Below are 27447 nucleotides of genomic sequence, written 5' to 3' on the forward strand. Positions count from 1 at the left end.
TTTGTTAAGCCCAAAGCATTCAGCTGGATATCCAACTTTCAAATAGACAGTATCCCTTTAAATGTTTTAACTGTAACTATGTTCACTGCATAGCTTGCACTGCTGAAAAGGCCAAGGCAAAATAATAATAATAATAATAATAATAATAATAATAATAATAATAAAAATAAAAATAAAATAACAACAACAACAACAAAACTACAACATGATAGACAGAGGTGCACCCAAGAGAAAGGCTTACTTAATTTGGACACTGCTTAATAAGCCTTTCTGCTGATATTGACAATGGGGATGCCTGCAATATCAGTGATAACCTACTACTGGCTTTGATTCACTTCATTCATTCCTCATTTATTGTACATGAAACCTGTTGAAAACAAACAAGTCCAAACAGATTTAAAACTAGTTACACACTCATGTATAAATATATTAAAGCACTTAACTGATTCTTCTGGACACCCAATTAAGGTACTTCAACAATTACTTTAAAAACATAGGAAAACATATTAACAAACCTCTTAAATATGAAAAGCAATATCAGTGAGAATTACATTAATTCAATGAAAGATTTACAGGAGATCATGTTCGTGTCTTGCATTTTACGCAACAAATGTTTAATTTATATATTTAAAGCTATACAAACTCGTACCACTTTCAAAACGAACTGGAGCGCGCAAAACTAACACAAACCAATAGAGAGAGTTGTTGTTATCAGAAATATATGGCACAACACAACCAACAAAGCATTGCTTCTTACCCATGATGGTTCTGGACCCTGATCATAGCCAGTATTCCAAAGTACCCTGAGCAAGGCAGGCTTGTCCATTCCAGGCTCCATACCGGCAAGGACCGTTCTGAGAATTAGAACTAGGCAGTGGTATGGCTGTGTGTGTATTACGCTAAAACTCTCCAGCTCTCATTGGCTTTTGTAAGCATCAAGTCTTGGTGTTATTTTTTGAGTTCCTGGTACATAGGGATATACCACCTCACAGCCTTTCCACAGGCTTTTGACAGCACTCGAAGAAGAACCCATAAGGCTGCTCCATAACTGAAGGAGCAGAGGGAACCAAGACATTCCAGTGTTTCAGTATTTGGGGGAGGGGATCTTGAACTAGCATGTCCAACAGAGGTACCAATGAAAACACAGAACTTCCTGGAAGCAGTAGCTACCCCGAATTATTTTGGTATTGACAAATGTTCTGGATTAGGCATTCCATGACAGGGAAAGCACAAAGCTCCACATGTGTTTGGGAACCCTGCCTGGGTAAGTTGTGGCCTTGGAATAAAGAATACTGGAATAATTATAGGCAAGCAAATAAACATCTCAATATCTTGTTCATTTTGGGCATATGTTTTTGGCTATTACAGTAATCTACCTTGAAGTCCCATTGTCCATCAATGTAACATCTTGAATACTCAAAAAAGCTTGCACACTATTTCGTGACATTTTGCTTGGCCTAATACAGGTACTGCCTTAATATAGCTTTTGGACTTTTTCTTATGGTCAACCCACCCATCTTTGGATTTTATATATTTTAGTGGGATATGTTGTCTAAGCAGAAAACTCAAGTAAAAGAAAGTAGTCCATGCACATTTGTCCTGCAACAAAATGTTGCAGTGTAGAGTGCTCTTGTTCAAGGTTCCAGCCACTCCCTTCTATTCCCTCACCCCAACAGTCAGCATTCAAGGCCACTGAGCATGTTCAGTCTTCACTGGGATGTTTTTGGGTGCCCCCCCCCGCATAGGTTTTTTTCCCCCATAAAGGTTCCCTGAACCTGCTGATACCTCCCCCGCTCTTGTACATGGGAGGCGCCATTTTGGCTACATAAGCAACAGCACTGATCTGTGATCTTCAGAAACAGAGGGATAAATGTAAAAACAAATGTATTATACATGTTTTTCTCTAAAATATTTACTAATTAGCAAATTTGAGTTAGGAGGATTTGAGTTAGAAGGAAACTGACTATTGTGAATCTTCTAAGAACATATTTTTAGATGCTTTTATTGGATCTAGGCTTGAGCCATTCTTTTATATTCTGAATTTTATATATGTACAGATGTTTTTTCTTAGCACTGGATTGTTAAAAATTATATCATTTGTAATGGAGGTTTGAGAATTATTTGAACATTTTAATCTGAATCCATAAAGTGTTGAAAACTTTAATTGCAGCTTTCTATTACCTGATCTTGACAAAATTATGAATCCTTTTTTCTTACTGGCTTGTACCAACAAAGGAGCCAGATGGTAAGAGAATAAACTAAGGGCATCTCAATACTTTGTATGGTGATGTAATTTAGCAGTATTCTCATTTCACTCAAGGATTACCTTGCATAACAGCAGAAATGGAGACATGTAAGAAGAAATTTCATACAATATTCTTGTTTGCTTTATTGTCACTAGCCCAGACAGCATGACTACCCTGCCAAGATACAATGACAATAGGCATTGCAATTCTGAAAAGGCAAACAGATGTAGTGAAAAAAGACTTCGACCCATGATTTTTTTACTTTTCATGTCATGCTCTACCCTGTATGTTTTCATTTAAGGTGCACTTCTACTGTAGGACATAATTGTAGTTTGGTGAACCTTTTGTCCTGAAGAAAGCAAAAATTACATGGGCCAGTGCAGACAAAAATCAAAAACGATAGTTCATCCATAGTTCATGAACCAACCTTCCCCAGCCTGGTGTTCTCCATATATTGTGGAATACAACCCCCAGCATTCCTGACCATTGGCCAAGCTAGCTGGGTCTGATGGGAGTTGAAGTCAAAAACACCAGGCTGGGAAAGACTGTCCTAAAACATGATTAAGTGTTATGTCTGAATATCTAAGCCACCCTTCCCCAACTTGGTGCCCTTAAGCCATGCTTAAGGATTGCTATAAACCAGGATGGGAAACTGGTTTGAAGTTGGTTTGCATACCATTATTTGCATTTACCATGGAGTCAAACTGTACAATTCCCACCTGAAGCATATGCTCAGAGGGGAGTGAAAGTGCACCTGTTCTGCCCTCCCACCTGCAATGCAGGTCCCACTCCCCAAATCCCCAGACATCTATATGGGGGAGTAACGTTACTCCAGCATTCACAGGTCTATTTTGCACAGTCAATTTCCTACATGAATTCCAGTAATTGACTGTGCAATCTGCACCTGCACGCCAAATAGGGACAGCGCACTAAGTGATTAGGGAGCTCAGGTACACTCTTGCTTCCCTGCATGCCCACCTGGGAATGTGTACTGTACAGTCTGGTCCATGGTTAAACGTTGTACCTAGAATGAACAAACCATGGTCAAGGTAATTTCATGCCTCTCTGCTGCAAGGGGACAAACAAGTCCCACTAGAGTCGTCCTATACATGCTTGGCAACAAGGTCAACAAGGTTTAACTGCCTGGGCTCTTAACCAGGGATATGACAACAAACCTATAAAGCCCAATATTGCTTGGGAACAGGGTAGCTGAAGGGCTACCTGATTACATATGAACCTTCCTGAGAACTGATCAGCATCAGAGGACCTTCTCTCTTTGCCTTGCCTTCAGAGTTGGGGCAGGTGGTAACCATAAAGAGCCTTTCTGGAACCCTGGTCCCTGCATATTTGGACTGCATATGTTCAAGCATCTTTCTGAAACTTAAAACTTGCTATATCCAACAGTTTGCACCACTACAAGGTCACAAAATATGGTGTCACATGCAAGTATTACAAAGAAGACACAATGACATCATACACAGAAACAGCAATACACATTTGTGCGCGTGTGCGTGTGTGTTGGTGCATGCAAGTATGTACTTTTTATTTCAAAACTAGTTAGTATAATTTTCCAGACTATCTAAAATAAGTTTGCAAAATCAGCATCAATAAACACAAGGCTCCCCTACATACATGGTGGGAAAGACTATTAATATTAAGTTTTGCTAATTTCTTGGGCCACTTCTACCTTCTCATTCCCCTCCCTTGTGTGAGGAAATTGGGACAATATGGTCCACCATAGAGCCATCTGTTACCAATTGTCCTCTGAAAAGGATTCCAAGAGAGGGAGAGAGAGGCAAAGGAGATACCTGATGGTTTTGTTTTAAATGTATGTCTTTTAATGTTTCCATTGCATTTCGTAAGTTTTGTGAGCCGTTTTGAGGACTTCAGTCATAAAGCAGGATACAAATCTACTAAACAGATAAACAAATTACCCCACATCAGCATACTCCTGCCTCCTCAAACCTTTACTCACTGTATCACAGATGAGATTCAAAAAGCACTTGTTCCATGAACATAGGAAGTTGCCTTCTACCAAATCAGATTATTGGTCCAACCCAGAGCAGTATTGCCTACAGTGACTGGCAGCAGCTGTCCAGGGTTTCAGACAATCTTTCCCAGCCCTACCTGGAGATGCTGGGGACTGAACTTTGGACTTTCTGCAGGCAAAGAAGGTCCTCAACCACTCTACTATAGGCATTCTTCAATGGCACATTGAGGAAGGATTGTGTATCTCTATAGTAATCATTCTTTAGCACCTCACTACCTGAATGTGTTCAGAGACTCGGCTGTAACCTGTCTCTCGGGCCTGCTTCATATGAGGATTCATATGGATTTGAAATTCCAAGAACAAAGAACATATATAATTTCCATGTACACAAAACTGGGATTTTTTGGTATTCCCACGTACAAAACGTACGCACCGTATGCAAAGTGCACATATGTCCCTGCTTTACATGGAGTTTAAAGAGACAGGCAGCAAAAACTACAACTAAAATTGCCCAGAGTTTTGAGCAATAAACAATATCTGACACATAAATTGAAAATTATAGGAGCATGAAAAGTACAATCTACATTAATATTTGATCATAAAAAATTCTTCTGAAAATTCATAGGCCTTGGATTATGTCTCTGAGGAAAGCTACAAACAGATAAAATACTTGTCACATTTACTCTAAGCAAAATGTCACCTTCTACTATACTTTGGAAATAGACAGCTATTCTGGGCAGCAGAGACAGCTATTCTTATAAAAACTGCCAAATTATTCCAATTGGTATTATGTTTATGAACTGCAAGAATGGGAGATGATCTATTGAAAACAATAGTTAGGAATCTTGTTTCACAACAGGTGCCAATTTTGTTGCAGACAGGCCTACCTTTAGTTTAACTTAGGCAGCTTTCTTGCACTGGTGCATCAGGAACATGGTGGGTATTTTTTTGCAGCAGGGATGGCATGGGTGGGTGGGTTACAGGAACACCTTGCAATGATCCATGATATGCCACACGTTCAGGTAATATCAGTGCAGAGCTTTCAAATGGCTAGTAGGTGGAAGGAAATGGGAGAGGCCAGCAGGAGAGAAGTAGCTTTAGGGGGAGGCTATAACTAGGAGAGAGCATGAGTTTTGCAAGAAAAAGGTCCCAGCTTCAGTTTCCAGATATGACTGGGAAAGACTCCTGACTGAAACTCTGAAGACCCACAGCCAATCATGTAGATAGTTAAGATCTAGATGGACCAGACATCTGACTGATTTGTTATAAGGCAGCTTCCTACGTTCCTATTGCATTGGATACCATAATGAAATACCAGCTATTTTTGAAACAGCTAAATAATGTCTAAATTCATATGATTTGAAATATCTGGCAGAGAGCTAAAACAGCTGGTCCAGTCATAGAAACAAACCAGTAAACCCACCTGGGGTCACAAAAGTCCCAGGGGGGTACGTGTGCCTGCCTCAGCTTCATCAATGCTTTGCAGAAAGACCCATTCCTTCACTTTTGGAGAAGGAGAGCACAGATGCAGCATAGCAGCTCATTGGCAGAGCTGATATATCCCCTCCATTCCCAAGGACACAACTGAGAGCTTTTTGATCTCCACTGGCTGTCTGGAGCAGCCAGCATCATAGTTGTAAAGGGAAAGAAATAAAGTGACAGACATTAAAAACGAAAATAAGAAAACAGTATCCCAGTTAACTTTTGATTTTTAATCTGTTATTGTTATGCTGTTCTGCATATGGTAAGAGATAGCATTTTAATTCACCTAGGGCAGGGAAAGACCCTGAGCCACTCCAGTCTGCATACCAATAGTCTGCAAAAAAAGATGAAAGAAACAATAGTTCTAGGCATAGAACTTGCCCTTTCTTGGTTCACAATTTGGGATCTCTCTCCTGTTCACCTCCACCCCTGGCATGACATACTATTTACGCTGTACATTTTCCTTCACTACACAATACAAGGAAGCATTCCAAATATTTAACTTGTAGCTCCAACTGGTATGGAGGTAGCAGTGCGGAAAAGAGCTGCTATGCCTGGAGCATTATAGGATGATACATAAAAACAATTAGGAATCTTGTGGCACATTAAAGACTAACACATTTAGGGCGCAATTCTATCGGGGTAGGCGGCCGCCTACGAACTCGGAGGCAACTGCCTATCCAATGCAGGGCAGGAGAAGCACGTAGGGATGGCAGAAAATTCCGCCACAGATCTCGGTGAGGCCAAATGCCAGTGCATTCGGCCCCCCGAAATCTGTGGCGGAACGGCCATTTGCAATCTTGTCGCTTTGTTTTGTTTTTGTTTTTACAAGACGTGATAGGCTACGTAAAGACTTGCGTAGCCTATCATGTCTGGCTTAAAAAACAACAACAACAACAAATGCGTACGCAAATGGCGGCGGCTATGGCCGCCGCCATTTGCATTCCTTATTTTTGACCGCCTTAGTCTACGTAAATATTTACGTAGACTAAGACGGCCAAAAATAAGGAACGCAAATGGCGGTGGCCGTAGCCGCTGCCATTTGCATATGCACGTTTTTTGGGTTTTTTTAAGCCAGACGTGATAGGCTACCTAAGTCTTTACGTAGCCTATCACGGCTGACTACAGGGACGCAAACGGCGGCGGCTACAGCTGCCACCATTTGCGTCCCTGCTAGCCAGCGGCTGGATGTCCGGCTGCTGGCAGAGCCGGCCGGCGGCTCTGTGGAATCCCCGTGGAGCGGAGCGGAGCCAGCCGGCCAGGATTCCGGGGGGGAGGCGCAGAGCGCCTCCCCCCCAGCGAGGATTCCGGGGGGAGGGACGGGGCGCCTCCCCCCCCAGCGGAACCCGGTGGAGCCAGGTAAGGGGACTTTCGTACATCCCTAGAAGTGCGGAGGGGATTGTCCCCTCCACACTTCAGTCGCCCTGCATTTACGGCTGGACAGCCGATTTTGGCTATCTAGCCCTGGGACCTTGGAGTATGGGAAGTGGCAGCCGGAAGACACATTGGATGTGTCGTACCGGTATTTCTGACTTCCCCGCCCCGACACACCCCCAGGAATGTCCTGTTTTTCTGCTCTGCGCTCTTCTGAGCATGGGGCCATTCTGCACTGCCTATGAGGCAGCACGGGAGGGGGTGGAGGTCGGTTCTCAGGGAACCGACCTCGGAGTGCAGGGTCCAAGGTCAGTTCCCTGGAACTGACCTATCCTATGGCTGTCTAGCTGCTGACTAGACAGCCATAGGATAGGTCATAGGATTGCACCCTTACTCTGGTGTAAGCTTTTATGGACTATAGTCGACTTTATCAGATGCATGAAGTGTTATCCAGAGTTTCAGGTATACATACAGTACATATGTTTGGGGGACGGGGGGAAGAATTGTAAATAGTGAGGTTAGAGGGAAATTAAATACAGAAAGAACTGACAGTGGCAATCACATTATTTACAGTGGCCATTCTCAAAACAGTTGCTGCTGAAAACACAAACATCCTGGCGCAAGGTAAGCCAATGTGCATATGTAGTGTGCTAAAAATCCATTATCCCAATTCAAACCTCTGGTGATAAAATTGAACCTGTTGATGAGTTCTGTCTCAGAAGTCTTTGCTGCAATAGACTAATATGGCTACTCCTCTGGAAATGATGATATATTCCACGGTGGGACTCTTATTTCCACTTATTCAAAATAGGGAGCCTTAATAAAAAATATTCTATGTATAGAGCCTGGCGCTTGCCTTCCTCAGCTATAACTAGTTAGGATAATGACATGCAAATTAGCCAATTCCCACCCACTACTCTTCAAATATATGCACCATAAAATATCTGCCCATTATTCCTTTGATTAATCTGGCCTTTTAGTTCCACTCAAAAGTTGTTGTGGGGAGGGGGGAACAAGGCATGAACTCATTATGTGGGGAAAGTAGTCTATTTTCATATCTATAAATATTTTACACTTGGTCTTAATGAACAGTAGCTATTTCTTCTGAAAATGTTTCATGTCGAGAAATGAAAACCTCCCAGCTATAAAACTTTATTTAAAACCTGAGGTTGACATAAATGAAAAAATCACATTAAGGAGACAATCCGCGTATTACTCAATATGGTGATGGGTAATTGCTGCAAGTGATCATTTAGTTTGGATGGCTATGGAAATGGGAGGTAGAAATACGTAAGCCAAGCAAGTTGACTACCTACCCGTTTTCAAATACCACAGTGAGCTTTGGAAAACATTAATCCAGTTTTGCTAATGGATCTCCATTAACAGATCTCCAGTAGGCTACTGGCTAGATTTGAGCTCACTGGGGCCTTATCTGAAATACCATGTTGTTGTTGTTGTTCAGTCGTTCAGTCGTGTCTGACTCTTCGTGACCCCATGGACCATAGCACGCCAGGCCTTCCTGTCCTGCGCTCTCTCCCGGAGCGTGCTCAAGTTCATATTCATTGCATCCGTGATGCTATCTAGCCATCTCATCCTCTGCCGTCCCCTACTCCTTTTGCCTTCAGTCTTTCCCAGCATCAGGGTCTTTTCCAGGGAGTTTTCTCTTCGCATTAGGTGGCCAAAATATTGGAGCTTCAGCTTCATTATCTGTCCTTCCAATGAGCAGTCAGGGTTGATTTCCTTTAGGATGGACTGATTTGACCTCCTTGCAGTCGAGGGGACTCGTAAGAGTCTTCTCCAGCACCACAGTTTGAAAGCATCAATTCTTTGGCGCTCAGCCTTCCTTATAGTCCAGCTCTCACAGCCATACATTACTACTGGGAAAACCATAGCTTTGATTAGACGGACCTTTGTCGGCAAGGTGATGTCTCTGCTTCTTACTATGCTGTCTAGGTTGGCCATAGCTTTCCTCCCAAGGAGCAAGCGTCTTTTAATTTCATGGCTACAGTCACCGTCTGCGGTGATCTTGGAGCCCAAGAAAGTAAAATCTGTCACTGCTTCCATTTCTTCCCCTTCTATATGCCAGGAAGTGATAGGGCCAGATGACATGATCTTAGTTTTTTTAATGTTGAGTTTCAAACCAGCTTTTGCACTCTCCTCTTTCACCCTCAACAAGAGGCTCTTGAGATCCTCTTCGCTTTCTGCCATTAGGGTGGTATCGTCTGCATATCGGAGGTTGTTGATAATTCTCCCAGCAATCTTAATTCCGACCTCTGATTCATCCAACCCGGCATTTCTCATGATGTACTCTGCATATAAGTTAAATAAGCAGGGTGACAATATGCAGCCTTGTCGTACTCCTTTCCCAATTTTGAACCAATCGGTTGTTCCATGTGTGGTTCTTACTGTTGCTTCTTGACCCTCGTACAGGTTTCTCAGGAGACAGGTAAGGTGGTCTGGTACTCCCATCACTTTAAGAATTTACCACAGTTTGTTGTGATCCACACAATCAAAGGCTTTAGCGTAGTCAATGAAGCAGAAATAGACGTTTTTCTGGAATTCTCTTGCTTTCTCCATGATGCAGCGAATGTTGGCGATTTGATCTCTAGTTCCTCTGCCTCTTCGAAACCCAGCTTGTAATTCCGGTAGTTCTTGGTTCGCATACTGCTGAAGCCTAGCTTGTAGGATTTTGAGCATCACCTTGCTGGCATGTGAAATGAGCGCAATTGTGCGGTAGTTTGAACACTCTTTGGCGTTTCCCTTCTTTGGAATTGGAATGTAAACTGACCTTTTCCAGTCTTGTGGCCACTGTTGAGTGTTTCAGATTTGTTGGCATATTGAATGCAGCACTTTAACAGCATCATCTTTTAGGATTTTAAATAGCTCGGCTGGAATACTGTCATCTCCGCTAGCTTTGTTGTTACTAATGCTTCCTAAGGCCCACTTGACTTCACTCTCTAGGATGTCCGGCTCAAGTTCAGTGACCACACTATCATGGCTATCGGGGACATTAAGATCTTTCCTGTACAGTTCTTCTGTGTATTCTTTCCACCTCTTCTTAATCTCATCTGCTTCTGTTAGGTCCCTGCCTTCTTTGTCCTTTATCATGCCCGTCTTTGCACAAAACGTTCCCTTGAGATCTCCAATTTTCTTGAAGAGATCTCTAGTCTTTCCCGTTCTGTTGTTTTTCTCGATTTCTTTGCATTGTTCATTTAAGAAGGCCTTCTTGTCTCTCCTTGCTATTCTCTGGAACTCTGCATTCAGTTGGGTATATCTTCCCCTTTCTCCCTTGCTTTTCACTTCCCTTCTTTCCTCAGCTACTTGTAAAGCCTCATCAGACAGCCACTTGGCTTTCTTGCATTTCTTTTTCTTTGGGATGGATTTCGTTGCTGCCTCCTGAACAATGTTACGGACCTCCGTCCATAGTTCCTCAGGCACTCTGTCTATCAGGTCTAATCCCTGAAATCTATTCCTCACCTCCACTGTATATTCATCAGGGATATGATTTAGGTCATACCTGAACGGTTTAGTGGTTTTCCCGACGTTCTTCAATTTAAGCCGAAATTTTGCAAGAAGCAGCTCATGATCTGAGCCATAGTCAGCTCCAGGTCTTGTTTTTACTGACTGTATGGAGCTTCTCCATCTTTGGCTGCAAGGACATAATCAATCTGATTTCGAAATTGACCATCTGGTGACGTCCATGTGTAGAGTCGCCTCTTGTGCTGTTGGAAAAGAGTGTTTGCTATGATCAGCATGTTCTCTTGGCAAAACTCTATTAGCTTTTGTCCTGCTTCATTTTGTACACCAAGGCCATGCCTGCCTGTTATCCCGGTGATTTCTTGACTTCCTACTTTAGCATTCCAATCCCCTATGATGAAGAGGACATCTTTTTTTGGTGTTAGTTCTAGAAGGTGTTGTAGGTCTTCATAGAACCGATCAACCTCAGCTTCTTCGGCCTCAGTGGTTGGGGCATAGACTTGAATTACTGTGATGTTGAACGGTTTGCCTTGGATTCATACTGAGATCATTCTATCATTTTTAAGATTGTACCCCAGTACTGCTTTTCCCACCCTTTTGTTGACTATGAGTGCTACTCCATTTCTTCTAAGGGATTCTTGCCCACAGTAGTAGATATGATGGTCACCTGAATTAAATTCGCCCATGCCTGTCCATTTGAGTTCGCTGATTCCCAAGATGTCGATGTTCAATCTTGCCATCTCATGTTTGACCACCTCCAGCTTACCTTGATTCATTGATCTGACATTCCAGGTTCCTAAACAATATTGTTCTTTACAGCATCGGATTTTCTTTTCACCACCAGACACATCCACAGCTGAGTGTCCTTTCAGCTTTGGCCCAGCCGCTTCACTCTTTCTGGCGCTACTTGGAAATACCCTCTGCTCTTCCCCAGTAGCATATTGGACACCTTCCGACCTGAGGGGCTCATCTTCCGGCGTCATATCTTTTAGCCTTGTGATACGTTCCATGGGGTTTTCTTGGCAAGAATACTGGAGTGGGTTGCCATTTCCTTCTCCAGTGGACCACATTTTGTCAGAACTCTCTGCCATGACCTGTCCGTCTTGGGTGGCCCTGCACGGCATAGCTTATGGCTTCACTGAGTTACGCAAGCCCCTTCGCCACAACAAGGCAGTGATCCATGAAGGGGTGAAATACCATACAGAGCCCTAATATCAATGTTTGGGAAACGTTTTGCCTGTCTAGCACATAGGACAGTGTCCTTTTTTCAAGGAATGTTTATTTATTGCAAGTATTTGATACCCTGCTCTTCAGTCTGAAGACTTCCAGACTATTGGCAATATTAACATGTGTCTTAGGGACATGGGAGGCTGCCTTCTACTGAGTCAGACCATTGGTCCATGTAGCCTAGTATGGGTGATGCTGACTGGAAGCAGCTCTTCAGGGTTTCAGGCAGGATTCTTCCCTAATCCTACCTGGAGATGTTGGGGATGGAAGACCATTGCTCCTCTTTAATGCTACACTTTTAATTATATTTTAAATTATAGCATTCTAGCAACAAGTCAGCAATACTAAATAAACAAATGAAGGGTGCAAGAGCAAAGGGCTGGATGTGCCTGATCTTGTCTGATCTCGGAAGCTAAGCAGGGTCAGCCCTGGTTAGTACTTGGATGGGAGACCGCTTGGGAATCAGGCTTCCTACATTGAGCAGGGGGTTGGACTCGATGGTCTTGTAGGCCCCTTCCAACCCTATGATTCTATCCTATGCCTGTTTAGACAGGAAAAAAGTGCTGGTTGGGGAATGCTGGGAGTTGTAGGACTTTTTTCTGTCTAAACAGGCATAGGATTGTGCCCTAACTCATTTTAAACCCAGTGGCAGGGAACCTGTGGCCCTCCAGATGTTGTTGGATTCCATCTCCTAATGGTCCAATACCTAATGCCATTACTGTTTTTATTCTTTTATCATGTGATCCGCCCAGACCACCTTTTGTTATTGAGTGGACTAAAAATATAATAAATAAATGATGGGCTTTTAATTCTGTTCATCACCACCAGGAGTAATTTTGTGTATTTCCCTTTCTTTCTGCTTCCCCTCATATCTTTTTCTGGATGTAAATATTAATAAGCTTACTAGGAAGAAATGGGATTGCCCAGCTCAAGAGCATGATGTTATTCATGTCTTGCCTAGCTTTAATTGGCCCAGGGACCTGGGAATGTTGAATTATGATTCTTTTACCAAGGCAGGCCTTGGGAAATAAAAATAAAAATATAAAACTATGCAAGAATGATACTTTGCTCTCATTCTTGCTGTTTTCTAGTTGATGCCTGCTTCACTCAAGCTACTTGATGAGTGGGGGGGCGGGGGAGATGGCCTAAAAATCACATGATGAGAGGTACTTTTGATTGCCTGAAATAGGACAAAACAAATGAACTTTTGGAATGTATATTTCTTGAGCTTTGCTTGGAAGCATCACCCAAAGTGAAGAAAAGCATCTGCCCAAATAAGTGTGTGTTTTGCTATTTTTGTTTGAATACAAAACAATCTGATTTCCCAGTAATAAGCCTTTTAAAACAAAAGGACTGGCTAGTAAACTTTGATCATAAAGTCACCTGTCTGGAGGGTCTACAGAGGATGTGTCCCTCTCCTAACCATTCCACTATCAGGCGTTTGAAGCTATCAAAGCTGCATGAGGATCTAGTGACAAAAGACACCAGTTATGATTCAGTAGATTAAATGCACACACCAGAGTTTTTCTGCCAGTGACTCTTTCAGCAGCTCATGTATGCTGAGCTGTCTGAACAGCTCTTTAAATTTGAGGGAATTTGAAAAGCAGTTTGGGAGTACAGTTCGAAGAGAAATGAACCGAAAAGGTCTGGTGTACATATGAATGTAATGTGTCTCTGTATCATAGCCACTACTACATGAACATTTGTGGGGTTCAATTAAGGAGATGACTAACTTCAGTGTGGTTCCCTCCTCCTTTTTCAGAATATCGAACACGTATCACAAGCTGCTTCTGAAACTTGGGGAAGCCCCATGATCTAAATACCCCAAGTGGGGTATTTAGAGAGGAGCTATGGTGTTTAGAATCAGATTGTTGAATATGAACAAGCAATGAGGTTTGCTGGATGTCTACTACTAGCGCAGAACCTTTTCAGTCATGGCACCATCACAAGGGAATGCCGTCTATAGAGAGGCCTTTCAGGTTCAGATGCTATGCAGTTTCAGGAGGCAGGCTAAATCCTGGCTATTTCGCAAGCCTTTGTGGCTGGATTAATATTGGTTTTGCCATTGTTTTGGCCTGTTTTTGGTTTTCTTGGTTTTCTTTTGCTTGGCAGTTTGGTTTTTCCTAACCATTTTAATTCCTGCTGGCTTTTATTACTGCATTTTGTAGCTGTTTGGACTGCATTTAAGTTTGTCTCGATTTATTGTTATTTTCTAAAATATTGTGTATAGTCAGCCGCCTTGGGAAGCATACAGAGTCTCCAATTTTCCAACTTGATTTAATTTATTTACATTTATTCCCATTTAGATTGTTCAATTTGTTTTAACATTGTTTCCCATCGAGCACCGCTCCTCCACCTATACCATACATTCCTTTCCCACTTACTTTTGAAGAGTCCAGTCCACTCCTGTGACTTTCCTGTCAGCAGCACCTCCTGACAGCGGTTGCCAGAGCAACTAGAAGATGCTCTGGCCTCTCGCAACTCAGAGGGCAGCCCTCTGAGACTGGCTCCTAGAAGCAGCCCTCATTGGAGGGTGGTGATCAGCAGTGGGTGATGGGTGTGTGTGTGGAGAAACAGGTGACAGCAGGGAAGAAATGTAGGAAATTCAGCAGTGGGGTCATCCTGCCCCCACCCAAAAAAAATCTTGTCATGCTGCATGTGACCTGTTCGCCCCTCACCTAAACAAATTAATGTAAAACAGGACATCACTGAAAAGGATGTGGAGAGACAGGAGAAACATAGCCAAGTCGACCCTTTCAGAAGTAACCATTATATGGATTGAGATTGAAAACTAAAAACTTTCGCTAAAAGCTTTTGTTAAATAGCCACTGCTGAAGAGAACTTTCAGCACATTATGCCCCTGCAGCCTGTAATCATGTAATATTTCTGTCATGTTGGAGCTGAAGTGTTCATCATTTTGTCAGCTCTGCCTGCAAAGCAGAGAATTACCTTCACAGGCTTCCTGAGATTTATGCTTTTAATTACCTCCTATCTGCTTCAATACCCTCCAAACTTAAGGAATCAATATAAATAGTCTTATTTAGAGGGGAGGGGGAAACATTTGACAAAACTCCAGCTACACTTTTGGTGGATTTCCACTTGATGCTATTGATTCTTTCTACATTTTTAGTATCAGCTAGCATCCTGGGTTTTTGTTTTAATCTGGCCCAGGGCTTTATTTATTTATTCATTTCATTTCTAGGAATACTCCAGACTGTGAATATACATAAATTAATAATAAATGGTCACTGAAAATGTGCAAAAAGTTATTTGTTGCCCCATAATCCTAATTTAGACTTTAAATATTTTCTTTGGGGCACTTTCATTTCAAAAATACAACCACTGCCATGTGGTATATTTTTAAGTATTCTTCCACTATTGGGACTCAGTTTTTGTGTGGTCCAGAACATCTCTTTAGGGTTTGATATAGTCTCCTGGAAGTCTTCACTAGCACTGAGCTGCCTTCTAAGATTTGTTTCTTTTCCTCTCATCAAGTCTCCCAGGCCGGCATCTTAAAGGTGTTACTGACCGCCATAGGACCTTTTTCAAGACTTTACCATTATTTTCTTAGTAATGAAATTATTTGCACTCTTAAAGACATAGGTCTTATTTACACAGGTAATTACAATCCCCCCCTTCTAACCATCCCTTAATATTTCCTTTGGGTGAAAGGACTGCATGGAGAAATGTAGAGTGGGAACTGGCACAGGTCTGGATATACATCCCCTGTGAATTCTGTGAGCATGATGGCTCCAAACAGAAGAAGAGTGGTGTGTGTCTCTAAAACCTACATATGGATTTGAATTTGCATGCCAAATATCCCCCCGCCCCCCATCCCTTCTTCTTGATCATGAAAATAGCAGCAGGAATATTTCCATGGAGTGCCTGTTCTTGCAACACGCTTCTCCACATGATTTCTGCAGCCAGTAGAGAGGGATCACCTGCAGGTCATTTCTTTGTGTGAACCAGCCTATAGTCAATATTGTTTGTAAGGTATTCTCCAACATATGAGGAATGTATGAAAAAGAGGGAGGCTTCCAAACACCATCCTTTGAATCTCAGGTGGCTGGATAGTTGAACAAGAATGAATATTCTGTAAATATATTTCTTGGATAAGATTTGATGGAGATGACCTGGAAGAATACAGGAGGGTTTAATTCAGGCAGCCTGATTCACCACCCCAGAAGGTTGCATTGCTTAAATTTAAGCTAACAAAAGTCATAGCATTGTAGAGTAATAGGGTTGGAAGGGGCCTATAAGACCATCGAGTCCAACCCCATGCTCAATGCAGGAATCTAAGTCAAAGCATCCCTGACAAATGGCTGTCCAGCCTCGTCTTGAATGCCTCCAGTGTGGGAGGTAGCCCACTACCTCCCTAGTAATTGGTTCCATTGTCATATTGCCCTAACAGTCAGGAAGTTTTTCCTGCTGTTCAGCAGGAATCTTGCTTCCTGTAACTTGAACCCATTATTCCGTGTCCTGCATTCTGGGATGATCAAGAAGAGATCCTGGCCTTCCTCTCTGTGACAACCTTTCAAGTACTTAAGAGTGCTATGATATCTCTTCTCAAGCTAAACATGCCCAGTTCTTTCAGTCTCTCTTCATAGGGCTTTGTTGCCAGTCCCCCGATCATCTTTGTTGCCCTCCTCTGAACCCTTTCCAGCTTGTCTGCATCATTCTTAAAGTGTGGTGCCCAGAACTGGACACAGTACTCCAGATGAGGCCTAACCAGTGCTGAGTAGAGGGAAACTAGTACTTCACGTGATTTGGAAGTTATACTTCTATTAATGCAGCCCAAAATAGCATTTGCCTTTTTTGCAGCCACATCATATTGTTGGCTCATATTCAGCTTGTGATCTACAGCAATTCCAAGATCCTTCTCACTTGTAGTATTGTTGAGCCAAGTCTCGCCCATCTTGTAACTGTGCATTTGGTTTCTTTTTCTGAGGTGCAGAACTTGGCATTTATCCCTATTAAATGTCGTTCTGTTGTTTTCTGCCCAGCGCTCCAGTCTATCAAGATCACTTTGAATTCTTATTGTCCTATTGAAGGCCACTTATTCTGATCCAACAAGATCTATTTTTGAGTGGATGTAAGCTCAGGTGCACAAGTGGATCCCTTTGTAGATTGGGAGCATCTCTACACCAGCCTAAAACCCCACATTTAAAATGTGGCTTTCTGCTTCCATTTTAAATGCAGGATCACAATGGACTCCCTTTACATGTCCTTCCTTCCTCCCCCTTTCCCCCTTATCGGAGTCTTCCATATGTTTCATTATACAGCCAATAGATGGCGCTGTGGTCTAGCACCTCTTATTATGGCTTTTCTTTTTTCATGAGGGAACTCAAGCGGAACTCAAATGCTGTAATTTGATAGCTCATTATCTCCGATCTTTTAAAAAACGGGATGAAGGTCATTTAGTGCGGAAGATGCCCTGGAGGTTCATGATGTCATCTAAAGGACCCGCAAACTTCTGTGAGTAACCCATCGCAATAGCAGGATAGCTCCGTGTGAAGAAGCCCTAGGTCTCCCAGACACAAAATTATGCTATGAAGCCTTTGGAACAATCCCCTTGTCCCAATACTCCACTATAACTAAACCTATGTATGTGTAACTAAAGTAACTGCACACTCTTCCTCTGTTTACGCCTGCCCTCATTCCATCCCTTGTGTCTATTTTTAGATTGTGTGTATTTTTAGATGGTAAACCCTTGGGGCAGGGACCTCTCAAACCTGTCCTTTATAAAGTACCATGTACATAGATGATATAACAACAACAATCATCATAATCATGTTCTTCTTCCTGGATTTGGCATGTAGCGCCCAAGCCTGTGAGTACAAGTTCTGGTTCTTGGATCAGTATTATGTGTACACCTGCTAGTAGATACAGTAGCTGGCATTGTCAGCTTTGACTGCACCAGTCATCTATCTGGGAGGCAGGGACACTGAATCAAGGCCTCTCTGTCCTCCTTCTTTAATGGGTGATTGGCATTTTCGATGCCAACTGCACCAACCATCTCCTAGGTGGATGCATATGCAGAAATCTGCATGCACAGCCACTGCAGGATTTGTGGATTGGGGCAAGTTATATTTGCAGATGCCTGACATTACAGAGGCATTTCAGGGACATTCTGCCTACGATGGAACAGCTGCCGTAGAGGATAGCTGTCACATGGCAGATGGTGGTAAAGCTGTACACTCTTGAAATTGAGCTATTTGGGATTCTTTTCTCCTCCACTGTTATTACTTGACCCGCTCTGTTGGTTAACACAGAAAAGCAAGAAGACAGAAATGAGGTTTTGATGTTGCTCCTGCTGTTTTGAGAAAAAAACATCTACAGAAGTGTAGACACAAAAGATTAAATATATTCTCAGTACTTCAATGGTTTTCCTATATCTACAATTGTCGCAATAATCACAAAATTGGATAACAGCAAAAGATAAACTGGTTTTTTTTGGTTTATCCCTTCCTATCTGTTACTCCCTTATTCCTTATATTTCCATTCCTGATCTCAATAAAACATCTTAATTTGGAACCTTGGGTTTGATTGTATTCTTTTGACAACACAAGATCTTCCCCCTGAGTAGCAGACACAGTTTTGCATTACATCAGGGGTGCTGAACTCAGGCTTGCAGGCCAGATCTGGCCCTCTGGGATTCCCCAGAAGACCACGCCCCCTTCCTTGGCCCCACCCCCTTTCCCCCAACCAACAGCCAATCATTTCCTTGTTTCCTGGCTTTTGTGCAGTACTTTTCTCATTCTAAAACGTTGAAATACCTCTCCCAAAGCTTAATTGCCCAAAGAAAGCTTTAAGAGACAATATGCTGGTATTTCTGGCTCGCCTTCAGCCCTGCCCACCACTGGCATGTGGCCCCCAAGAGCTTCTCTGAAATTGAATTCAGCTGTTGGGCTGAAAATGGTTCAACACTCCTGTGCAATATGCTTTGACTGAGGGGAAAACAAGCTGAACTCGCTCAGCAGTGACTAAGTTAGCTAGTACTTGCCCCCTATGAAGTTGAAAATTAACCTGTAAGTCTTGAAGTTTCTCTTGTCCAAGGTTTTATTGTGAACTGAAAGGTGTTGTCACAGGCTGGCCATGGCCATATGGCAGCTGGGCCTCTCCGCACAGGATATGTGCTGCTGGCAGGGCAGTGGGGTAGGGAGACAAAAGCAGGAGTAATGCAGAGGCAGTGGGGCTGTAGGCTGTGAAGCTAGGTGAGGAAATCCCTGAAGCAGAAGGGCGATGGTTACCATCTTTTTTAATTGGAAAGGCTCTTTGTGCCTCTAACTGTAGAGCTGGCCTGACATATCATTTTCACCAATCTCACACACACACACACACACACACACACACACAGGAGTCCTCTTCTGGCAATCTTTAGGGGACATGCAAACGGAGGTGAAAGTGTTTGCTAGTGGCAACTAGTTTACTATGTGCAGGAACAGCATTGTGTTGAACTGTGTGTGTGTAGTATTATTCCATTATATGAGCCCCCACCTGCAATCTGCAGGAGCACAGCCAAGACACACGCTTATCACCTCACTGAGAATCAGGCCTGTATTTCGCCAGTACACCAGGGTGCCTACATGTTTACATGTGAACTTTTCTATTACATGCAGCCTCCTTTACAGAGGATAGATTTGTATCCTTAATCCAGACTACTGTATTTTAGGGAGCAATCCTACCGGGATAGGCGGCCGCCTCTGAACTTGAAGGTGACCACCTATCCAATGCAGGGCAGGAGATGCGTTCTGTGCTGCCTACAAGGCAGCGTGGGAGGGGGGCGGGGAAGGTCGGTTCTCAGGGAACCGACCTCGGAGTGCAGGCTCTGAGGTCAGTTCCCGGAAACCGACATACTCTATGGCTGTCTAGCTGCTGACTAGTGGCCATAGGATTGCGCCTTTAGACTCTAAAATTGTGGCCTGACTACATCATAAAAACAAGCCAGCTGGTGTTCCTCCTATGCCACTGTGGTTTTAGAACTGCATATTTATGATAATACAAAGAACCATATACCTCAAGATGCAAATGGATCTCTCTGCATTTGATCGAAAGACTTGTTTAAAGGGTAACTGACGTCAAATCAATTAAATCAATTGTATGTGATTCTCTTTTGTTTATTGTAGTACAAGCAAGGATGTAAACTTTTACTTTTTTAAAACAGTGTACTAAAATATGGCATGCTTAACACAGAAAAGTTATGCGGTATCAAGATATATTTATGTAGACATCTATCAAAACATCTGTAACCAGCATGAACTGCAGTTTTTTTTAAAAACAGAAAACACTATTTAACTTTTAACAGGCTCTGAAAGCTCAATGTTCATGCGTGCAAGGGGCCCTAATTTCATTCCTGAACACCTCCACAAATCAGAGAGTGTCTGTTCTTAGTGTTCTTGTTCTTCGTTATATGTGAGACCTCATTTTCTGATGTGCGTGGTTGAAATAAGTGCATGTGAAAACAAGAGAAATTAGAACAATTCAGTTTGTTTTGTCACAACACGTTTTCAGATCTTTTAATAAAACCATTTGTCATTCTGTAAGGGCACAATCCTATGCATGTTTAGACAGAAAAAATGGAAGCAGGGTGTGCAGACTCTTGTACAGAAACCTGTGCACGAGGACTCCAACCCCGCCCCCGCCCCCAAGAAGGGGAGTACTGGGAGAATTAAGAGCTCTTTTGGAATAGTGAGCTACAGTGGGCACTTCTTACATGCTCTTCTTTGAGGGTTCCATCAATCTGCACCAATGGGAGAGTAGTTAGGAGCGTTCCACTCAAAAAGTGATGATGGCCAAACATTTAGATGATTCAAGAGAGGAAAACCAGTGAGTCTGGTCAGGTGGCTTTGAAGGTCATAATAAAGGCAGGGCCATTAGAAAAGAGTCCACACATTACATTACAATAGGCCACATTTGTAGAAACTATACACAATTTAATTCAAGTTATTAGCAGAATGTGAGGAGCAAACTCCCTTGGTAAGAAGTCGTGTACATCCGAGAATGCACAAAACAGTTTATCAAGGTGCAGTATGGTAGGAGCCCAGGAGAGGGAGTCTGACCTCAGAGGTGAAAAGGAGAGATAAAAGACTGAGGTGACTGTGTTGTAATATTACTACTACTAAAAATATACAGAGCGCTTCAGTGTTTTCAGAACATTTTACATGTATTATATTGTTGTAATCCTTACAACTACCCTGTAAGAAGATAGGGATAATAATAATGACCTATATTACAGGTGAAGGGCTGAGGTTCAGAGAGAATAGCTTGCTTAAGGCCCAGGGAAGAGGGAAGAGTTGGTTTGTCCTGGTTCATACAAAGCATAAGCATACAACACAGGTGATGTCTAGACTTGGTGGATAGTTTTTTATTGGCAAGGAAGGAAGTAAAATACATACTTATGTGAAGAGGCAATAATCAAGGAAGGTATTTTTTGCTGTCTCTTTCAAAAGACAAAGGGAAACTAAATTTAAGTTAAAGGTGGGTATTGTCAGGATTCCTTTTGCCCCCACTGAACTTCAAACACTGAATCAAACACAGACAAGAGGCTTCAGTCTGCAGCTGTTAATCCATACTTCAAAGGGTCATACAGATGCAAATTCTCAGTGACTCTCAGCCTACAAGGAAATGCCTTCAGGGGGTTCAAAAGGTAGCTAAGAAAGTTGCCCGCCATTTGAAAGGAAGGCGGTCTCACTAGCCTAACTTAAGGGGTGGGGGGAGGTCTCTGTCTCTCTCATGAGGTTTCTAGGCCCAGCTGTTCACTCAAGGCCAATCAGGTAGACTGTCTAAGTTCCGCCCTGGCCTTCTCCCTCTTTGCTCTGTGTCCGCACCTGGCATCTATTAATTCAGACTCCCCAAACCCCGCTTCTCCCTGTTCGCTATCTCTCACAGGGGGTGGGGTGGTGGTGGTGATGAAGAGGGACCCTCCTCCTCCATATGGACCTTTGAAACCTGAGGAGGCTGCCTAGCCATGTCTGACTAGCCTGGGAAATTACCTCCCCCATGTCTGGTGGTTCTTCTTCAGAATCTGAACTACTATCCCACTCCCTGCGCTCAGAAACACTCCTGACCGGTATAATGATATATTAATGAGAAACCACTAATGGGGTGGCTGGAGCCTAAGGACACAATGAAATGGAAAACAGAGGAAATATACAGAGTAAATGTAGCTGTGTTGGCCAGAAAAAATGCCACAATCCATATCAGTGAAATGCCTTTCAACCAAAGGCAACCAAAATGTCACCAAAAATGTGTTTAGCTTTTGAGATTTTCAGATCTCTTTATCAGGCAAGATGTTACAAAAATCAGTGTGTGTGTGTGTGTGTGTTGGTGGTGGGGGAGGAATAGGGAAGGGGGGGAAAATCTGGCTCGATGGTGAAGATGTGATGTCTGCATGACAGAATCCCAAGATGAAGCGGGGGAGGAAGAGTCTGCAGAGGAAATAGAGCTTGAGTTAGTTCTCAGCTAACTCTGACTTCTTTCTGAAAGTTGGCATTGAGTGGGGAAGCTGTTAAATAAGCTCAGAGAATTCAAGTTGTCAAACTTGATAAACCACATCTTTGCACACTTCTTCAAGCTGAATTGTTGAGCCAGCCCTAGGGCATGCAAAGCAGGTACTTGAGAGAAAGGCCATATGCAGTTTCTGAATAGTAGAATGGAGAACTTAGGATTTTATGAGAACATCTCTGGCATCCTCTCCAAAACCATTTCATCTTAAGAAGCCAGTGTGGGTAAACAGGGCCAGCATGGCTAAGGGTAGGCACGGTTGAGGACCTGCTGAGGGCCCACACCCCAGAAAGGGCCCACTGGCAAGAATCCCCTGGACTTGCTCCTCCTCTTCACCACTGCAACCTGCTTGTTCCCCTGCCTCACGCTGTAGCCCAGACAACGGTGGAGGTGAGAAGGAGGAGCATTAGATGCCACTGTTTACTTGCTCACTGGCTCTCTGCCTGTCATGCAAGTGGAAGCAATGGTGAGAAAGAGGATGAGGAGCAATAGCAGTTAGTGACAATGGCAGTGAGAAGGTAGGCTCACTGAGGATGGGTTCCCATCAAGGATGTCTTGCCCAAGGGCTCTCAAAAACCTGGAGTCAGCACTGTGAGTAAACAGCTAGATTGCTGGGCTCAGGCATGGTCATGTTGAATTTCCTGCTTAGCTTTGAAACTCGAGAGCAGGGGTGGCTTGGGAAAGTAACTATACCTTAGCCCAACCTACTTCACAGGGTTGTTTGTAAAGCTAAATGCTATTCCAAGCAAATTGGAGAAAGGGAGGGAAACAAAGGCAACAAATGTTTTAATTAGGCCTGGGCTCAGGTCTCCTCCCCACTTTCGCTGCACCTTTGTCCTCCAGCAAAGGTGCAGGGAGAATTTCTGCAATACTTCTGGGTACAGGGGATGCTTACAATTTTATGAGGTGGCTGGATGGTCTTTCCGTTCCCCACCCCATTCCTATTTTAATGTTACAGAAAGGCAAGCTGCTGCACTCAGTAGCACCTGTGGGTTGTTTTTACAATATCTTAAGAATGGCACTGGGAACGTTGCTACATGATGATGTAGTGTGGTTCTCTGCAATATCGTACAGGAAAAAAGATGGCTTTCTTCACAATGTTGCTGGGAACCATGCTACATCAATACATAGTGACCAGTGCTGTAGTGGAGCTAAGGGCTTGCAAGGACGTAGTGCTGAGACATTTCGATTAGCAGGATGCTGAGGTCATCTGCCACCCCCTTCAGAATTCCCTGTTCCCTCTGAGCTTAGCTGCAATCCTCGCAGTAGCTGGGGGGAAATGAATTTTCTCAGCAACAATATAGAGTTGTGAGCTATCCCTGTTGTAATGCCAACTACTTTGTGGTGGCCTGGACTTGAATGGGCAATTTAGACCCATTAGCTTTACAAAGGATGTGTTCCTAGGAGATGAAAACTACTAGAACTGGTGTGTTGATATGGATCAACACAGCTGCCTGCTTTTTTGGACTGTCCTTGGGGGGCATGGCTATGGGGACTGTCACGATGCACCCCTGCATGTCAACATTTACCACTACAGCACTGATAGTGATGGTCCCAGCATCATTCCTAAGATATTGTAAAAGCAAGAAGAACCATCTTGCCTTTCTTTAACATTAAGAAAGAAATGTGGAAAGGCCACCCAGCCGCCTTGTAACATTGAAGCATCCCCTGAACCCCAGGTTCTGCCTGAGCACCCCAAAGTTAGCCTCCCTCTCCTGATCTTTGGATGGCATTTTGCCATCCCGACGACGCACTTTAAGGCTGAGAAATTCTCCAGCATTGGACATTCAGATCAGCCCTACTTTAAAAAAGTCACATACTTGCTCTTTATGTTGTATTTCACATCTGTGTTAATGACAGTGAAACAACATTAACAGCAATCTGCAGTAATATGCATAATGTTTTAAATGTGTTACACAAGGTAATTAGTTGTCTTGAGGTTAACTACTGAAGGAAAATGTTAATCAGATGGAAACCTATAATATGCATTAATTTATGCACTTTTTAAAAACAGGGCATTTTGAGTAGGATGGATTGCTCGATCAGAATTGTTTTATGTAGAGCCTTCACAGAAATGATCAAAATTGACGTGCCCAGGGTGGGTGTAGGGAAGCTGCAATCCTATACATACTTTTATTATTTGGTAAAATACAGTGAGGCTGCAATCCTATACATACTTTCCTGGGAGTAAGGTGCATTGAACACATTGGGATTTACTTCTGAGTAAACGTGCATAGGATTGCATAGCACGGGTTGTATTTACATTATCATCTGGGTCAGGGGTCCCTAACATGGTGCCTGTGGGCACCCCCAAAGGTTCCTTCAAAGCTCTTCATTCCCTGCTACCTTCAAAAAATATTTTTTAAATAAAAAATGGAAAAGCATTAGGATGCCATGTTCTCCTTCTTGCTCCTAAATAAACCTCCTGCTGATCAGCTGTTCAGCAGGGAGGAAGAGAAAGCAAGGCAAAGGGATAGAGGGGAGAGAAAAAGCAAGGCTACAGGCTAGGAAGGGAGATAAAGAAGGCTAGGAATGGGAAAGGGAGAGAAATAGTGAGGAAATAGGTTCAGGGAGAGAAATAGTGAGGCTAGAGGCTGGGAGAGGAATGAAAGAGAGAGAGACAGAGCATGCAAAGGGAAAAGGTCTGGGTGGACAGAAGAAGGTGGGCCAGGACAGGAAGCAATGCTTTCCATTTCCCCCTCCCTCCCAGCCTGTAGCCTCACTATTTCTCTTCCCCCACAACCTCTTGACTTGCCAGGTCCCCACCACAGCCCTTATGTGACTAGCCACATCCTCCATGGGAACCATTTTGTGGTGGTGCCCACAGCAGTTTCTCAAATTCCCAAATGTGCCCACAGGTCCAAAGAGGTTGAGGATCCCTAATCTAGGTTATCATTTAATATTAAAGAAAATAGGGAGAGATATCTGTCAAAAGGAATGGTCATTTTTATCATAAATTATTTTGGATTGCTTTAAGAGTTAAAAGGTACATTAAGAACAGGTTTGGCTCATGTTAAGCTTGTCTGAATTTTTAAATAGCCCAGCAACGTACCAAAGCCATCCTAGTACATCAACACAAACATGCATCTGGCCCCTATTCAGCATAAACATCCTATATACTCATTCTCCAAGTCTGTATCCTTCTGTAGCTAAAACAGCACTATTCACACACAAGAGGGACATAGTCAGCAGGCTTGAGGCAACACCAAGGCTGGCAGAAGTACAAACAAATCTTTAATGGGGAAAGCCTAAGGGGTGTGTGTGGGTATGAGAGACAGAGAGACTGAGAGAGAGAAACCCAAAAACAGTACAGTGAAGATTGAGCATGCTTAGTGGGTCATGGAATGCTGTCTAACTAGGGGGGTGGGGGGCGGAGAGAGAACTGGGAGGGAGAATGGAATGGAGTATCCTGAAAAAAGCATGGCTGGCTGGCAACAGAGCACTCTGCGCTGCAACATTTTGCTGCAGGTTCCACTAGTATATAGCTTACTTTTTTCCTAGATAGTTAAAAAAGGATGTGGGCTGATATGAGCGATACGCATATGGTGGGGCTGTTAGGGACTGGCCTCTACAGGGATATCCCTGGTATTTTCCCTAAACGTTCAGCTTCCATTTAAAAAATAGAGTAAGTTTCTAATTCTTTTTACTTGTGAAGATAAGCATGTGGTTAGAATAATACCCAGTTGTTCACTTAAAAGTAAACCTGCCCCCACCTTCTAGTGTTGTACCCAATGAATGCAAAAGCACTGGGAAAACTGCCAAGCTCTTATTTTTAAATTGTATAAAAGTACACTTTTTATTGTATTAATATTCAGTACATTAAAATAACATTTTGGCTGCAATCCTATACCTATTTATTTGGAAGTAAGACCAACTGAAGTCAGTGGAACTTATGTCTGAGTAAAAATGTATGGGATTGCACTGTAAGCATAATAGTCTACCTGTATTTATGTTTTACCTGCTCTACAATGAGTTTCTGCCTCTTTCCCCTGCCTATAGCTGACTTAAATAGCAGGGGAAGTGCATACAATATTAGTCAATTCTGGTTATTAAATATGAAAGATTAATGTGTTCGTGCCAATGCAGTCTGATAAATCTAACATCTAGCAGATACTAGAAGGCATTGCCTTCTTCCTGAATAAACATAAAAGTCCACTCTAAAGTGGTCAAGTTTTTCTTATATACTGGTATGAATGACGTTAAAAACGTATTTTGACCACATGGATACAGCAGTACAAAAGCAGAGACTGAAGATACTCACGTCAGAGTTAAAGCGAAGTTGACAGACGTTACAAGAAATGACTTGTTTCTTCTTTGGGGGGAGCGACACGCCAAATGTGTGGTTTATGACTGCTTTTTGCACTGGATCCATCTGGGGAGCAAATGATAAAATATTCAAGTTACAAGGACTACATGGAGGGAAGAAAGAAAAGCTGAAAATAAGATTTGTTTCTGGAAAACTTTCCTCTTTGTTTTAAAGAGGAGTAAAGAGTTTTTCAATAAAGTGAAGAAGTTTGTCAAAAGCCAAATATTATAAAACAGGAAATCTTTCCCACCCTCTTTTGATCATTGAAAGGACGATTTTCTCCTGTCAACACCCCACTAGCATATTTATGTGAGGAGGCACCTCAGAGAGCCCAAACTTTAACACCAAACTGCTAAGTACCAAACCTGAATCTCACAAGCAGTAATCCCACGCCCCCATTTTCTTTGCACTTTTGAAAGAGAGAACTAAAAGCACCTTTGAGTGGGAAGGAAGAAGAGTAATGTGAATGCGTGATACATGCAAGAATTTCTTATGGAATGTATTCAGCTTGTGTTTGTTGCCAAACTGGTCTTGCTAAACAGACCCAAGTGTGTGAAATGAAAGACAAGAGCTGTTAGTGACTGCACGACATTAAGTTCCAAAATCCACATTAAGGTAATGACCATTATTAGGCAAACTACTCAAAGATCACAAATAATGTGCAAGACGCTTTCAAATTCTACAGAACATTTCTTAAGGAAGATTATAAGCAAAGCAAAGTGAAAAGAAAAGATGGGAGGAGGAAGTAAATGAAAAAAGTGCCTGATGTTGAAGTCATGTAGTCTGTAGGGATGGCGGAGAATTTCTCCCTGAAATTTCGGGGGGCCGAGCGCCAACGTGTT

The 27447-nt window shown here is 42.8% G+C and overlaps 1 protein-coding gene across 2 annotated transcripts in view; it reads right to left on the reverse strand.

Moving 5' to 3' along the window:
* The window catches only part of ZNF385B (zinc finger protein 385B), a 298989-nt gene that overhangs the window by 33072 nt on the left and 238470 nt on the right, over positions 1-27447 (reverse strand). For both annotated transcript variants that reach the window (XM_084814805.1, XM_084814816.1), the window contains one exon: positions 26561-26671. In XM_084814805.1, coding sequence (XP_084670931.1) covers positions 26561-26671 — 111 coding nt within the window. The remainder of the gene's footprint in view (positions 1-26560; positions 26672-27447) is intronic.

The sequence above is a fragment of the Heloderma suspectum genome, chromosome 1, assembly GCF_057233095.1.
Source record: "Heloderma suspectum isolate Gila_16-S chromosome 1, 16-S_ref, whole genome shotgun sequence".
NCBI lineage: Eukaryota > Metazoa > Chordata > Lepidosauria > Squamata > Helodermatidae > Heloderma > Heloderma suspectum.